At 29.3% G+C, this 16711-nt stretch overlaps 1 protein-coding gene across 1 annotated transcript in view; it reads right to left on the reverse strand.

The window, feature by feature from the left end:
• Positions 1–201: 201 nt before the first annotated feature.
• LOC129908969 (F-box/LRR-repeat protein 20) overlaps positions 202–16711 on the reverse strand; it is a 66308-nt gene continuing 49798 nt past the window's right edge. Inside the window, exons 4-10 of the mRNA XM_055985824.1 lie at positions 6364–6447; positions 6192–6286; positions 5949–6126; positions 1499–1687; positions 1141–1434; positions 875–1087; positions 202–798 (exon numbers count right to left, since the gene is read on the reverse strand). Coding sequence (XP_055841799.1) covers positions 691–798; positions 875–1087; positions 1141–1434; positions 1499–1687; positions 5949–6126; positions 6192–6286; positions 6364–6447 — 1161 coding nt within the window. The 3' untranslated portion in view covers positions 202–690. The remainder of the gene's footprint in view (positions 799–874; positions 1088–1140; positions 1435–1498; positions 1688–5948; positions 6127–6191; positions 6287–6363; positions 6448–16711) is intronic.

Here is a 16711-nt window from a genome sequence, read left to right on the forward strand (position 1 = left end):
TAAACAAAAAACATATTTGTTTGTTTTAAAATTATAACTTAAATATTTTTTACATTTTATTGTTAAATTTTTAATAAATTGTCATATCTCATACACATAAACAATATTATAGTAAGTCAATCACTTTTTCGGCGCATATATTCATAAATACACTCGAACACATTTAAAAAAATTTTTTTTATAATGCTATTTGCATTAGTGTCCCGTTTTTTTTTTTGTTTTGTTTAATAAATTTGAATAATGAACCTAAATATCTTAAAGTAAAAAAAAAAAAATATATTATATAACTACAATTAATTCAATAATACATTAGAGAAAGAGATAAAAATATTTCCTTTTTTGTTTTGTTGTTGTTATTTGTTATAGTTTTTTTTTTTTTTTTAAACTTAACAGAAAGAGTGTAATAACGAAATAAGAGTTTATCTCTCGTTTTTTGTTCTCTCTTCATTTAGATGATGGTAATATTTTTGTTTAGAAGAATATTGTATCTTTACATATATTATTAGTGGCAGCAGAGTACCCAAAGTCATAATAATAATAATAATCATTAAGTAAATAATAACTAACTGCGAGAAACATAAGATAAACTAACAACAATAATAGAATTATTATGAAAATAAAAACTATTGTAATATATCAGTCATCACGGCTTTTGCACAAAATTTTTCTGGCCAAGCCTATGGCCTGATCTCAGAGAATCTCACAGCAGCGACAATACCTAGGTCGGTGGCCAGTTGTAACTGGTGGTGGGGTCACCGGAGCAAAGTATGCATGAACTTTAATATTTGGTAAATGATTCTACAGGAAAAAAAAAAATAGGTTCTTGTCTTGATATTTCTTATATTTAATAAAATTGAAAAAAAAAAACACTTACTTTTAATTTTCGTATTGCCGCTCGTGTAATCATTTGGCAGTCGAATAGCTCAATTCTCTGTAGATTGTGACACGATACTAAATGCTCTAAGGTTCGATCGGTTATTAGTGGACAATTATCCAATTCTAGGACGGATAGACTTTCAGCTGCACAACTACCGGCGGCCAGCTGACGTATTCCATCGTCGGTTATAAGCTCACAATGTGATAAAGTCTACAAAGACTAAAGTTAGAAAGACGTAAGAAAGTTAATAATTTCTTTGTTACCAATTTCTCTAAGCTCGGACAACCAGTTGCCAAATGGGCCAACGTCAAATCAGTTATCTGGTTGCATTCTTCCAAGTCCATTCGTTCTAAATATTTACAATTTTTACCAAGTGCTTGGAATCCAATGTCGGAAAAATTCCTGCATCCGGATACCTCTAAGGTATTCAAAAGTGGGTTATTTTGCGATAAAGCTATTAGTGAAACGTCCGTCAATTCGCCACACTTTGATACGCATAGCTTTTGTAATTTACGGCAATTTGATGCAATAAGTCGTATTGAAGAATCGGTGATATTCTAAAAAAGCATACAAAAATATATTAAATTTCATTCGAATTAAAAGATAAGATTGGTGTTTTACCTCACAACTATGAAAATTAAGCACCATTAAGTCGGGACAGTATTTAGCTAAACATTGCAGTGCGTTGTCATTTACTTGTTTACAACCTTTACTGCTGAACTTTCTTAATTTAACACAACCGCGTGATAGGGCTTCGACTCCATTTTCCGATATGAGATGACACCATGATACATTAATCTCTAGAAGGTTCTAAATGATGGAAATAAATTAAAATAGTTATAGAAATGATTGTTATTTCGTATTTTTATTTAAATATACACTTAATTGGAGAGGTTTTATTATTTTTTTTTTTTAATTCTTAATTTTAGCTTCATTAGATAACACTGCCCAACACACAAAAATTTTCCAGGCCGTTGTTTATCATTTCTTACTAAATTTAGGGTGCATTAACATTAGTTTTTTTTCTAGCAGCTCTAGTTTTTAAATTATTCATACATGAAAAGGCATAGAAATTCATACAATTTTTTTTTTGTTAAATTTGTTCTTACTTAAAAATTTTTTTTTGTATTTTTACTTTACTTACTGAACCGAAACACATTACATTCGAAATAAATGTTTCTAATAAAACTTTAAAAACGCTTGTAATAATGAAATATAAAAAAAATATCATGAAATTAACCCAAAAATGTAAAAAAATTCTGGAAAATGTTAACAAACAGTTAAAATAAGCATAGCTTAAAAATAAGTACAAAACTACCCCCCAAAATGTGAAAAACTAAAATATTTCAAAAAATAGAGGTCCTAGAAAAAAATGAATGTGATTTTTAGGTTTACTGACCCAAAATACATTGAATTTAATACAAATTTTTCTGGAAAATTTGATAAACGCTCAAAATAAGAAAAGCTTAAAAATTAGTATGAATTTTTCCCCCAAAAATGAAAAATTAATTATTTCAAAAACTAGAGCTGTTAGAAAGAAACCAATTAATATTGGTTTCTTTGAGCTTACTGAACCCAAATGTATAAAATTTGATATAAATCTTTCTGGAAAATTTTAATAAGTTCAAAATTGGACAGTGTAATGTACTACTGACCCGTGATTCTATGATTCAATTTAAAAGAGTTTTTCAATGTCCACTAAACTTTTATCTATTGATGTTAGAAATAGAAATTAGACCTCTCTAAACAAAATCAGATTAACATGAACACGCTGAGAGTGGAAACGCTTGCCGAAGTCCTAGCTTAAGTTTAAAAAGATGTTACAACCCCAAGGAAGTGAGATAAACCGGACGATTACAAGTAAAATAATTGCGCTACCTGTTATCAAAATAGATGTTGATTAGATCTTAGAGGAAGACTAATTAAAAAATCTTGAACTTTCGTTATAAATATTTTAACTTTAATTAATAACTTTCATTATTTTAGTAAAAGGGATTGAGATCATTTAGTGGAAATAATTATGATGAAAATGGGCGAAAAAAATTTAACGAATTAAATACATTGCGAGATTAAAAAAGAATTAAATCCGAGAGAATGAGAAAATACTCAAAGAGTCATTCTATTTTTATAATTTAAAGGGATTTTGTAGTACCCCGAGGCGCAAAGGTTAATACGACAAGTACGCAAGAGCTCTGAGATCGACTCGGTGGTAAATGGTAGACCCTTTCCATTCTCGAAAATTAACTACACACACAAAAATAGTATGAGAGTTGTCATTCAGTAGGCCTAGACCTTTCATGTGATGTCGTACCACATATTTATTTTTTATTAGTCATAAGGATTTACGCATCAATTTCTCACAAAGAAATTAGGGGGTGCTATAATATTCCCGATACATAAAAAGGATTCTTGTTGGAAGCATGACACATAAGATATTCACAACATTCTTTGTAGAATGTGAATGGCAGCTCAGAACTTGTTGAGTTTCAAGCTAGCTTTACACCAGGATCCTCCACAATAGAAAACATTTTCACTATCAGGAGTGCAGTGGATAGTCAATTGTTCAAAGCTGTGCAAGACCAAAACAATTGGTAAGGTAAGTGGTCGTGTCTGGCAAAAAGATGCAATTTAAATTAATCTAAATGCTGAAAATGAATCGCACAGTAAGGCTCTTATGTAATAAATTGTAGAAGATTTAGATTAGAAGTTTAGAGCAGAATATGCAGCAGAAGTGGCGTTGTACTTGTTCAGAACAACGTACAATAGGCTTAACCATAATCTTGCAAAAAGGAACTACTTCTTTGGTCAGGTTAAGAAGCAAAGTACTCAACCTTAACTTCATACATGCCTGGATATCGAGCAGTTGAGTATAGGTCAAAAAAACCACATGCACACTAATTAATGGCATCTGTGAAAAAAAAACTCCTTTGATTGGTGCTTCGAAGCTAACTATCGACCCTGAAGTCGGAAAAGATTCACCATATCGATTGATTTTTTTTAAATGATTTTGAAACGTCCACTGTGGCGTATGTGGAACATTCTCCTTACCAATTTCATATTTTTTAACAAAAAAAAAGGCGTTTGTTTTTGTTTGATTACCATTCCATAATCGTCGCGATCGTGTCTCATTAAGGATAGAAGCGGCGGATAAAATCGTGCAGGGCTTTTTGTTAACAAAAAAGCCCTTCAAATGATTTTCATCAGGAGCGTGGGAAATAAAATCAAACGAAGAACTTAACTATTTTTCAATTACATCAATGGTAGACAATCAAGCAGTGAAAAATCTCAGATTAGCTTTGGATGCAACATTCAAGTACCAAAAAAATAGATCTTAACCGAATTAAAGTGTACGAACTAATTAGAAATTAGACTGCCCAAGTTTTTGGTCAAGTTCGTCGTACCTACATCATGTGCCAAAAGCGACTTAAGTAGCAAAATGAGAGATTAGCGATACAATAGGTATTCATTAAAGCTATAAAGACGTCAGCAATATTCGAACGTCTGCTTTAAGTTTGAAGCAAATAAATGCTGAAAATAAAACGTAGTTTAGGGTGATAAATTTCTACAGACAAATACTTAGTAAAGGACCAAGATTTACTATTTTCCAAAAAAATTATTCCTAAATGTCAAAGTAATTGTTTGAAAACTAGCAAATAAACCTTCAACATCATTACAAATCGCATTATATCTCAAATTATATCCCTAAACGAATATTTCAATCCGTCAAAGGTACAATAAAACTTTAAAAATCATACAAAATCAAATCGAATTAAATAAAGAAACTCCAAATGGGTGATTTTTTTTTTTGGCAATGACCACTTTAAATAGATCATTTTCAACCTCCGTTATTATTATTGTTATCCCCTTTTGAAAATACTTAAAACAACAACCATAAAATTATTGATCCTGTGTCCTTGTGCAGAGCAGCTGAGAGAGCGTGTGAAAAGCAAAAACACACAGAAAGCTATTAAAGGACACATCACATAGTAAACAGGTGGAGGGGTGGCAAATAGGTGGTGGATGGTTAACACAGAGCCTGCTGATGGATACTTTGTGTGTTTGTGTGTGCACTCTGGCAATCGTCTTCATCGTCCTCGTCGTCACCCACTCAACAACACTTACTCAGTGCTTTCTGCCCTTTTCTCTTCCAAACATCCTTTTTCAACAACAACAAAAAACTACACTCAAGCTCATACATGCCTTTAAGACAGTTTGGGTATAATATCATGAAAAAAAAAACAACCCACACACAAGGCAAAGTAAGAAGAAAAAAAAAAAAGTAAAAACATACAAGGATTGAAGAAGACTGTTGACTGACGGACGGACGACTTTTACTGCACTAAAACTGTGGTGTGATGTGATTCTGTTTTTGTTTTTATGTACTTTTTTTTTTGCTTTTTGGAAGGAATGTAGGCCAAAACTTTTGTACCATCATAATCGTTTGACCTCATTTTGGCCTAAAAACAGCACATCACACACATACAAAAAAAAACTGAATGAATGTGGTTGCTGCTAGTTGCAAAAAGCAGCAATAAGGACGAGGATGCCAACACTGGCAGAGGCAAGGCAAGGCAAGGCAGTCAGGAAGTGAAGCTTGAGTTGCTTGCTAAATCGACAACGACGATAACTACCAACTATACCAAAACCCAACCAACCAACTATGGCACAAGGTTGTGAAGAGAGGAATTAAAATATAAAAACAGTGTAACAAAGTATATCTTTCATGGCTCGAAGAAAGAGCAGTGCAAGAGAGTAGATATAAATGGATACAAATGGAGGGTTGGAATGGATACATGTTTTGGACGGAAGAGAGAAACGTTTTTTTTCTTCTTCTTCATCCTTTTTAAATGGATTTTAAGGTTTTTTTTGCTATTTTTTTTATATCAAAGTCGCTTGAAGGCAACGACAAAACAGCTGAAAGAGCAAAAGTAGAATCTTTCTTTCATTCATTTTGCTATTTTCTTTTGTATTCAGTTCAGGATCTCTCAAGGACATGACCTGAAAATGAGGGTTTTCTTTCATTCAACCTCATCATCATAATCATACACACACATATGTATATGCAACTTACAGGACATCCATCGGAGATGTATTTTAAACTATTGTCGGTTATATTAGCGCACGAGTCTAAATTTATGGATGTTAATTTCGAACAGTAGCGACTTATTGATTGCGTCGATAGGTCGGTTATCTTTTTGCACTCAGATAGATCTAGATGCTCGATATAATGGCAGTGGTTAGCTAGGGTTCTAGAAAAAAAAAAATAGAAAAAAATTAAAAAAATTTAAGGACTATGTAATTATTTTCATTATACCGTATTGATACATCTCCAACTGATTGGCAACCTCGCAGCGAGAGAAATTTCAAAAAACCACCGCATCTCTGGGATATATTTTCAATGACAGGACCCTGGAAAGTAAACAGACAGAATAAAAAGTTTTTACAAGTATGTTGATGAATAATAAATCGAAGGAGAGAGATATTACCTCGATGTCCCGTTGAAAGTCAAACAAATTGATTTTTTGCCAACTCGAACCGTCCAGGGCAAGGACATTCCAATATTTGCAGACCTGTTAACAAATTTAAATAGAACAATTTTATATATATGTATCATTGAAGTTGAATATATAAGAGTATGTATATGTTTTGTGATGAGACATATTGTGTGTTAATAATACATATGTACATATAAACTAGTCTGGTTTTTATAGCTTAAATCGGCGAGTTCAAAAAGCTTTTTTGTGTGTGCCCCAAAAATGTGGGTCAACGAAAATTCGCGGCGACCTCATTACATGATGATTTGTAGGACATATAAATTTAGTGCATTGTATATGCGTTCTTGTACATGCTCTCGTGCACCTTCATATATAGAGGAATGATGAAAAGGAAATTGTCTGGTTAGAAACACACAAAAAGTATGTAGATATGACCTGAAAAGTTCCCTTTTTTCCTGGGGATTCAATAGAACAATAGGAGAAAATGAAAACGGTTGAAAGGGAAAATTTTCAATTTTTTTTTTGTTTTTGTTGGATATAGTCAGGATTTATGATGAACATAAAAATGTAGGTCATAGAATTTTTTTGCAATAAAAAATCGATCGATATGGTGTTTTGGTTTGAGTTTGTATTTTTATGCATGCATAGAGGAGAATACATATTCAACAAGCAATATCTACAATTTTGTCAACAAATAATATGAAAAATTATTAGAAACGCCTTGTTAATAAAACATTGATTCTATGGGGGATATTAAATTGTCAGAGAGAAAAGAAAAGCAAACATACGAATATTTGTATTTTTCTGTAAAATGTTGTGTTACGAATGTCAAACGAGGTTTAATAAAAAATAACAAAGTTAATATGACAAATTTTTGTGAAGAGTTTTTTATTTGTTTTTACTGAATATGAATAGAAATTCGAAAAAAACTGACATTGGTTAATTCATCTTTGAAAAAATCTTTACTTTTATGTATCCACAGTTTGTACAATTTATAAATTTTAGAAAACTATTTAAAGGTTTTTAGAAATTTAAGTAACCCTTTTGCAACTTATATTCATTCCTTTGCAAACCAAGGGTCCAGGTTGCAGCGAAAAGCTTTTTTCTTGTTCACTCTTGAATTTGATTCTTGGCGAAAAAAAAAAATAAGAAAGCAAATCTATTTCCATGATGATACAAAAACAATTAAATGGTTATAAAGTATCAAATTTAAGTTCATCTTTTTGCAAATCAAATTCATCTAATGGAAGTCAAATGCTTGAATTTGTCAATTAACTCTTTTAAGTTCAGGAACTGATGCTCTATCATATTCCTTTAGTCTGAAGACATCAATTTTGGCGGTCTAATTTAAACCAGCGCGACACAAAATGAATGGATAGAACTCAAGGAATAAGCTAATTATATCGATCTGATTTTTAAGAATTTAAAATCTCATCACACAATCATGAAATAAGAGTTTATATTTCTAGTTTTATCCATTGCATCACTTGGGTTTTTTGGTGTTTTTTTTTTTTTTAAGAAAAGATGAAATTCAGAATTAGAACAATAAAAATTGTAACCCTAATGAAAATTGGAAAAAAATGTTTCATTTAAGATAGGAACAAAGAGTCTTAGCAGTTTATAAAAATATTTTAGGTAAAAAGGTACTTTATCGAAAATAAGGAAAATCCGTGATAAGTTCCATAAAATCAATTTTAAAAAGGTAAGCTCTTACGAACTTTATTAAAAATGTGGCCTCTGCCATACACTGATGGAAAAGCCACCATAAAACAACGTAAAATCAATGGAAACCACATTGATTTAACTATTATTTGGAATGATTTTGCGTTGAAGATGAACATTTTAAAATCAACGTGGAAAAAAGGTTAATTTTTGATGGTTTCGGATCTTAAAGTCATATAAATCAAAGTAGTTCATTTTTGAAACAACGACGTTTCAACTTCAATTTATTTTTTCCCTCAGTTTAGGAATTTTTTATTAAAAAAAAAAAAAAAATTGATATGTTACCCTGATAAAATTTGGTAGAAACGTTATATTTGGAATAGGAAAAAAGAATAAAGAGAACTCTTAAAATAATTTTGAATGAGAGGGTGTTTTTTTTTCGAGGAGGTAGTAAATTCTGTAATAAGTTGAAAGAAACCAATGATTCGCTTGGAACTTAAGTGTATAGATGTTTTATTTGTACTAATATTGAAATAATGAGCCTTCCAGTAAAGGGGTATTTTTTAGTAAAGGGCACAAATATCTCCGAATAAATCCAAATCTCTAAATTTCCCTTGCTCGAAAAAAAAATACCCTTTTATCCAAAACTATTCTATGATGGGTTCCATAAATACTAAACTTCTTTCTTTATATTACATCATTACTAGATTTCCGTAGGCTACCAGTTTTAAAGCTGAGTTTTGGCAATAACTACTTATGTTTCCTGCAACCAAAAAAACACCCTTTAATCCAAAAGTTCATTTTATTTTTCGTTTCGATGAGAAATTGAATGTTTATACTTAAGTTCTTACGCGTACTACGTTTGTGTTGCATTGTTATTGAAAACAATATATTTACTGTGCAAGTTTATTTTTAAAACACAGCAATTTGAACAATATTATGATCTGATATAAATTCGTTGGCTGTGAATTATAGGGTTGTATGTTTAATGGAAAAGCTTGCAGAAATGCAACCTTCTAATTCTCAGCCAGCAGAAACAATTTTTCAACGCCAACCCAAAATTTGTTTTAAATAAATATTTTTTTCCTAAAGAAAGAAATGTTCCACATACACCACAGTGACCAATTCAGCTATATCCTTCAAAATTGTCAAGAAAGAGAAACTAATAAAACAAGTGGACTTTTTTTGTTGATCTAAATTCTAAAGACTTCGAACAGATCCGTGAACCAAAAATTAAAAATCACTTACGTCTCGAATTCTGGACGAGAATTGGTTTATTTGACTCCAAGCTGTACATATTGAGAATGTTTGAATATTTGAATTTCGATGTAGGTACCAAAATTCATGGCCAAAAATAATTTTTGACATCAAAATTCACAATATGAACCACTGTGTACCGAAAAATCCTGTTTGAAGAATCATTTCATCAGTTATTTATAGAGATTAATTGTCTGTAAAATCAGTTCACCAGAATACATTTCCTGCTTTTTTAATTACAATTAACTGTTAAAACTGTTAAAAAATTAAATGTCTCCAAAAATACCTATTTTAAATGAAATATTTTTTTAAACGTAAACACATTTGCTTCAATGAACTCATTTAAGGTGCTCTGAACTCTCGGTCATATTTTTTTAACAAGCTTACATAAAACATTCACATATTTGTGTGCAAGCTGTTTATTGACCCGCTCATATACCCTGAATGCACATTGTGACGCTTGAGTTCAAAAAACACCCCTAGTTATGTGTGTTGTTTTTTTTTTTTTTGGGGATGGAGCCAAACAAAACAACACAAAAAGTCAAAGTCCCCAATTTTCAAATGTCGTTTATCTTCCTGTTCTTACAAAATGTGACACTTTGTTACAATCTCTCTAGCTCGATGCACATCACCCACACTTAAAAGTACAAAAGCAGAGGGCGCACAAGTTGATTTTTATTGTTGTTGTTTTTTTTTTTTCAAAAATGTTATGTGAATCATTGGAATTTTTGTTTTTATATTTTTGTGCGCTTGAAATACCCCAAAAATAAATAAGAAAGAAAATAACAATTTGAAATTATTTTTGAGGGATAATTTGGCACGTCTCACATGATTTATGGTATATTTTTGTTTTTATTATGAATTAGGCACATGAACTTGAACCAGTAAAAGCCTAATAGTCGCGAAAGTAGGGTTGATAAGGAAACTAAAATCGATAGCTATTAAATCCAACCGATACAATAAATATCGATTATAGGGAAATTATAAGTCAATTTTATAGTTTGTTTATTTTTAGACCCTATAAATTTTCTCCACTTAATTATATAAATTTTTAAAATTTTATATTTACAACTTTACATCCCAGACCTTTTCAATTGAGCATGTCGCGTGGACGCATTCTTCTTTTTTTTGTTTTAGATTTTTATTTGTTGTTAATAGGATAAGTACAAGGTAATTATGTAAGCCATCGTTTCGTTGGCATTCTGACAAAAAAGAAAAAAATAAAGGTTACATTCTTGTAGGAATGTTAAGGTTTTTATTCTGTCACACACTTTCAATATTATTCGAGGTTAATAAAAAGTGAAGACAGATTTTCGTTTTCCTCGGAATTTTTAAAATCTTTTTTTAACATTTCCTACACTCTAAGAAAAAATTACGCACTTGGTACATGAATTTTATTGCAAACATGTTTGTAATTTAATTATGCTTGTTTTTGCATATTGAATAATATTTATTTGAATGCTGCTACCTCAGCCATACAAAGCAGAGAATACAATGCGAAAGAAGATTAAGTAGCGTATGTGTATAGACGAGTATTATGTTTTCGTGCTTTGCATAAATTTAAGCGCCTCAAAGTAGACTTAACGTCTTTTCTTATGTATAATCTACTGTACATATAAAATAATTATTCTATTTATAATTTTTTTTTTGTTGAATGTATGTATATTAAATGGTATTCATGCTTTGCATTTTAATTCCTTGCATGGAGATTAAGAACAAATTATAAAAAAAAAAACGAAAACAAGCAATTCATTAAAATGAAATTATTTCACAGGAAATTACAGAGATTGAAGTAAATATAAATTAATCTTTAAAGAAGTGGTTGAACTTTTAGTTGAGGAGGAAGTATGTTCGAGGAATGGGTGGGGCAAAAAAAAAATTCAAATACCACCTATTAACCTTTTCGAACTTTTTACTGTCAATAAATCAACATTTTTATAGATTAGTTTTTTTTTTCAATTTAGAGTCAATTTTTCAATCTTCTAATAAACAGTCAGTTAACTGTTAGACGAATAAAGTTATTAGGCTCATAAACAATCAGATAAAAACATTAAATTTTTCAATCAAGAATAATTTATTCTACAAAATAACAAAAAAAAAATTGTCAAATTCAAAAATATTTAAAATTAAACGTCATTTTTATTCATGATTGTTTTTGTTTTCTTGTGTTCCACTGTATTTTTTTCAAAATTCTTTCAAAACAGCTTTGACAACTGACACAATATTTTTGTTGAGATTATTCCTTAGAATAATTTTTATTCGTCTCTGAAAGAAGCAGATAGTTTTATTCTAAGGAATAAGCTATATCTGCTTGTTGAAAAATTGATTTTTTCTCTATCCTTAGGAATAAGTACTTAATGACTGTTTAACTGACTATTGAAAAATTGGCCCTTAAACAAAATATTTAAAGAAAAAAAAAACATCTTCAAACCTTAATAAAATGACAAAAAAAAAATCAAATTATTTTGATATGATTTGTTAAATATTAAATAATAATGATCGTATCAAAACAATTGGTTTGATTAATTGATCAGCGATAGAAATTGTAACAATTGCTTTACTATAGGAAAAATGTTACGCATACGCCATAGTGAACCAACTTAGCATAAAAGATGTAGGTTTTAAAAAATGTTTCATCAATCTTTGATTCTCAATAAGCATATCCAATAGCAAGTTTTTCCATTATGATCATATGGCAGGTACCATTAATTTTGGCCCTTACAAATAAAATTTCAATTTCGCCTCTGGGAAGTCTCACAAAACTTATAACGGCCAAGTTTGGAAACAAAAAAAATGTTCACAGTTCTGATTAAAAATTCCAAAAAGAGGTAGAATTTTTTGGTTAAAATTACATTATTTATTCAGAGTTCCAAAGCGTTCCCGCTAATAACCTTTTGACCATAGATATTTAATATTTTATATCCCACATTGTAGAACGAAATAGTTTTGTGATATAAAAAAAATAATATCCACAAAATAAAAAAAAACCCTAGATTTAACTTACTACTATGCAAGTTATATGAATTAGATTTTTGTAATTTATAGTCGTGTTCAATTCAGGGTTGTAAAAAATAATTTTATTTTTAATGCATTTGCTCTCCATTAATAATCTTTTTTATCAAAAAACAAAACCGACTTCCATGGATCAAAAGAGGGTTTTATGGTTTTTCTTATAGTTCCCATGGCTAAAACCGAACGAAATTGAAATGGGACCACATCGCAGCCACCAGCTATCTAATACAAAAAGAATTATCAAAATTGATTCACTCAGTTATGAGGTAACAAACACAAAAAAAAAATGCAGACGAATTGAATACCTCCTCCTTTTTGGAAGTCGATAAAAATTTTTAAAAACATATTTATTGCAAGTAAAAAAAATTTGCATTGAAAAAAAATAAATATTTATTGCAACTTAAAAAATATTTGCATTAAAAAAAAAAAATTTACTGCAACTGAAAAATATTTGCATTGAAAATAGAATTTTTATTGCAAATAAAAATATTTTGCATTGAAAAACAAATTTTATTGCAAATAAAAAATTTTCTGCATTGAAAAAAAAAATCAATGCAAAATGTGTGCATTAAATATTTTTTTTTAATACTCGTAAGTAGATACTCCTAGAATTTCTTAAAATTTTGGCTATTTGGCCATACATTTTTTTCAATCCATTATATTTTTATTTGCAATAAAAATTTTTTATTTTCAATGCATTTCTTTTTTCATTTGCAATAAATTTTTTTTAATGCAAAATAATTTAAGTTGCAATAAATATTTTTTTTTTTTCAATGCAAAATATTTTCAGTTGCAATAAATATTTTTTTTTAATTTCAAATGCATTTTTTTTTTAATTGATAATTTTACAACCCTGGTTCAATGGGTGATATGCATAAAAAAGTAGTACTTACTTAAAGTAAAAGGTGAAAGTAAATACTATAAATTCTAGTAAAAGGTAAAATTCATAGTATTTACTTAATTTCGTATGCATAAAAAAAGTACCTGCTAGCAGGCAAATACTTTAAGTAGATACTAAATTCATCCAAGTAAATACTAGAATTCACCCAAAAATGATAGTAAATACTTTTTTTTTAGATGATTGGTATTCGTTTCGAATTGAAGCCTGGTACGTATGCTGCTGAAGCGATACGAAAATTTTCTTAAAAAAAAAAAGCACAACTAAATTGAACGAAAAATTATTTTCAGTTTAGCCAACGAAATTCTTAGCTATGCCCGCACATTTGGAAAAATTAAAAGCATTTAATTGTCCAGGTCATTTTACTTGCTAAAAAAAGAGTTTTTTGGCTTTGGAGACCTAGAAAAATGATCGTGCTAGGGCTTACAAATAAATTGTTCTGAAAATTTTACCGTGTAATCCAATACAAATTTTTACTGTTTCTTAAATTCTTAGTGCTTTTTTTGTGAGTCAAAATTGAACTTAACAGCAGCATAAATAAATTGAACTTGAGATAACAATCAGATATTACATGATGGCTCTAACGATTTTCTTTAAGAAATTTAATATTGAAAATATGGACCGTAATTAACGGTATTTCCCATAAAACCGTTTTCTAGTAAACGACACCACCAATTTCAATAAAAAAATATTAACAAAAACTTTTTATATATTAATATTAAATTTAATATTAATATTAAAAAAAAAAAAAAAATTTCAATAAAATCATTTTTGGATTAAAAAAAGATCCAAATTTTGCATGAAAAATCTATTTTGAAAACGACTCAATGATTTTATTGAAACTTTATTTTTATTTATCAATTAATATATCATCTTTAATGGAATACCATTTTTATTTTTAAAAAATGTTGTGAACATTTTTATATGAAAAAAAAAATTCTTTTTAAAAAAGCGGCTCTAGATTTCCAATTCTTTGTGATGCATTAAAAAAAACGTTGTTTAACTTTAAACCAAATTTTATATTATTTTAAAGTTTTTTTTTATATTTTTTAAAAATAATCTTTTATGAATTTGTAAAAAGCTTTAATATTTCAAGCAACTTTTGACATAAGAGCAAGTACGTGCGAATTTATTGCGAATGCCTTTAAATATATTATTCATGCCTAGTAAAGTTAACCCTCTGTAGGGTGCCAAATTCGCACCCGTGTGCCGACAGAGGGTTAATATACTGTTGGCAATTCAAATATGATTCAGAGTTGAAATTATCTCGACAGTTTTGAAACTTGATATTACTTAAAATAAAAACTTATTGAAAAAAAATTACTATTCATTTACAATAATGACTTATTAGCTCAGGGAAATTAGTCAAAATATGGGCATGAAATCGCATTTTTCGCGGGACAAAATTTTTTTCATGAAATGTGTTCGGGTGGTTGTCCTTATCATAAAAGTCAATTTGTTGGGATAATTGGAGGTTGGGAACAGCCGCCATCTTGGAAAAGAGATTGGTATCGTTTTTATTGAATAGCTCCATTGTTATTCATTTTAACAAAAAATGACAAAGGTAAGACAATAAAATTATCTAAGAAATGATATACAAAACAATTCCATGAGTTGATTAAATAAATTTTATAAATTAAATAGATTTAGGAAAAATAATAGAGCATCAGCTTGTATATTTATAATTTCAAATAGTATAAAGGAGATGGGGCGTTTTTGGGCCATGAGCGTACATTAATGAGACTAGTCTCGAATTGAAGCTGGAGCTTAGTATATTCAATATATGAAGTTTTTTTTTAAATCGAAAGTCAGGGTCCTGAGATATAAGGCTCCAAAGTTCGTTCTGATAACCATTTTCTGTCCCTTTTATATGCAAATATCATTAGAACTATAAGAGCTATATGTAAGTTTTTGATGTCAAATGAAAGGTTTTTTTTGTGCCTTTTCAACAATATATAACACATATTACACATAAAAAAGAAACGGCGAAAAAATAAAGAAAAAGTAAAATATTTATGAAAAAGAGAGTAATCCTGAACAAGTTTAAGGTTGACCTGAAAAAACGACAAAAACTAAGGATGAGGCTTTGTTCCTGAAAGCCTCTGCAATAATAATCCGCTTTTACCAAAATCGGATTAGATATTTTTTCGAGATATCCCCGTAAAAGGGTTTTTTTTTTGTGAAAAATTCATACCAAAGCAAGGCACGAGTACGATAACTTAGGCGCCGAGAATTGACAACGGCTATTTCTAGAGGTGTTCAAAACAAATATTTTTTCTTACGGGAGGGGGGGGGGGGGGTCAATGTCCCTCCCTTTAGGCGGGAGGGGCAATTTTCAAAAGAAATACTTGAAATCATAAAAAAATTATTAAAAAACAACGGCAACACTTACAGTTATCAATTATACTTTTTTCAAAAGCTAGAGTTATACACTTGATTTTAATTTTTAAATCAAGATATTTCAATCAATCGTTTTTGAAATAATCGATTTCAAAATCAACATTTGGGAAAAATAAGATTAAAAAAATACATTGGATACTATTTTTGTCAAGTTTTTCAATGAGAAATTGATTGATGAGTAAATTGTCTCAATAATTTCCTAATCAAACACTGAAAACCATATCTTCTTATGCCTTGCTTCTAGTTTTTGAGAAAAATGAAAAATAGAAAAACTAATTTCTTAATCAGATTTTTATTTTCTTGGCTGTTTACCATTATCAAAAATCAGAAAAGATCGATATTCATACATAGAGTCAGTAAAGAGCTTTGTTCTTCTTAAAAAAAAAAACTAGATTCCCATTGTACGCTCACCACAGGCGAGCCCTGATGGTGCAGAGAATAGTCCCCAAAAACTTAATCCACTGAAGGATTTGAAAAAAGTTTTCTTATTTTACAATTTTCTCAAAAACTAGAAAGCATAAGAAGATATGGTTTTCAGTATTTGATTAGGAAATTATTGAGACAATTTACTCATCAATCAATTTCTCATTGAAAAACTTGACAAAAATAGTATCCAATGTATTTTTGTAATCTTATTTTTCCCAAATGTTGTTTTTTTTTAAGAAGAACAAAGCTCTTTACTGACTCTATGTATGAATATCGATCTTTTCTGATTTTTGATAATGGTAAACAGCCAAGAAAATAAAAATCTGATTAAGAAATTAGTTTTTCTATTTTTCATTTTTCTCAAAAACTAGAAGCAAGGCATAAGAAGATATGGTTTTCAGTGTTTGATTAGGAAATTATTGAGACAATTTACTCATCAATCAATTTCTCATTGAAAAACTTGACAAAAATAGTATCCAATGTATTTTTTTAATCTTATTTTTCCCAAATGTTGATTTTGAAATCGATTATTTCAAAAACGATTGATTGAAATATCTTGATTTAAAAATTAAAATCAAGTGTATAACTCTAGCTTTTGAAAAAAGTATAATTGATAACTGTAAGTGTTGCCGTTGTTTTTTAATAATTTTTTTATGATTTCAAGTATTTCTTTTGAAAATTGCC

This window comes from Episyrphus balteatus, chromosome 1, assembly GCF_945859705.1.
Source record: "Episyrphus balteatus chromosome 1, idEpiBalt1.1, whole genome shotgun sequence".
Taxonomy (NCBI): Eukaryota; Metazoa; Arthropoda; class Insecta; order Diptera; family Syrphidae; genus Episyrphus; species Episyrphus balteatus.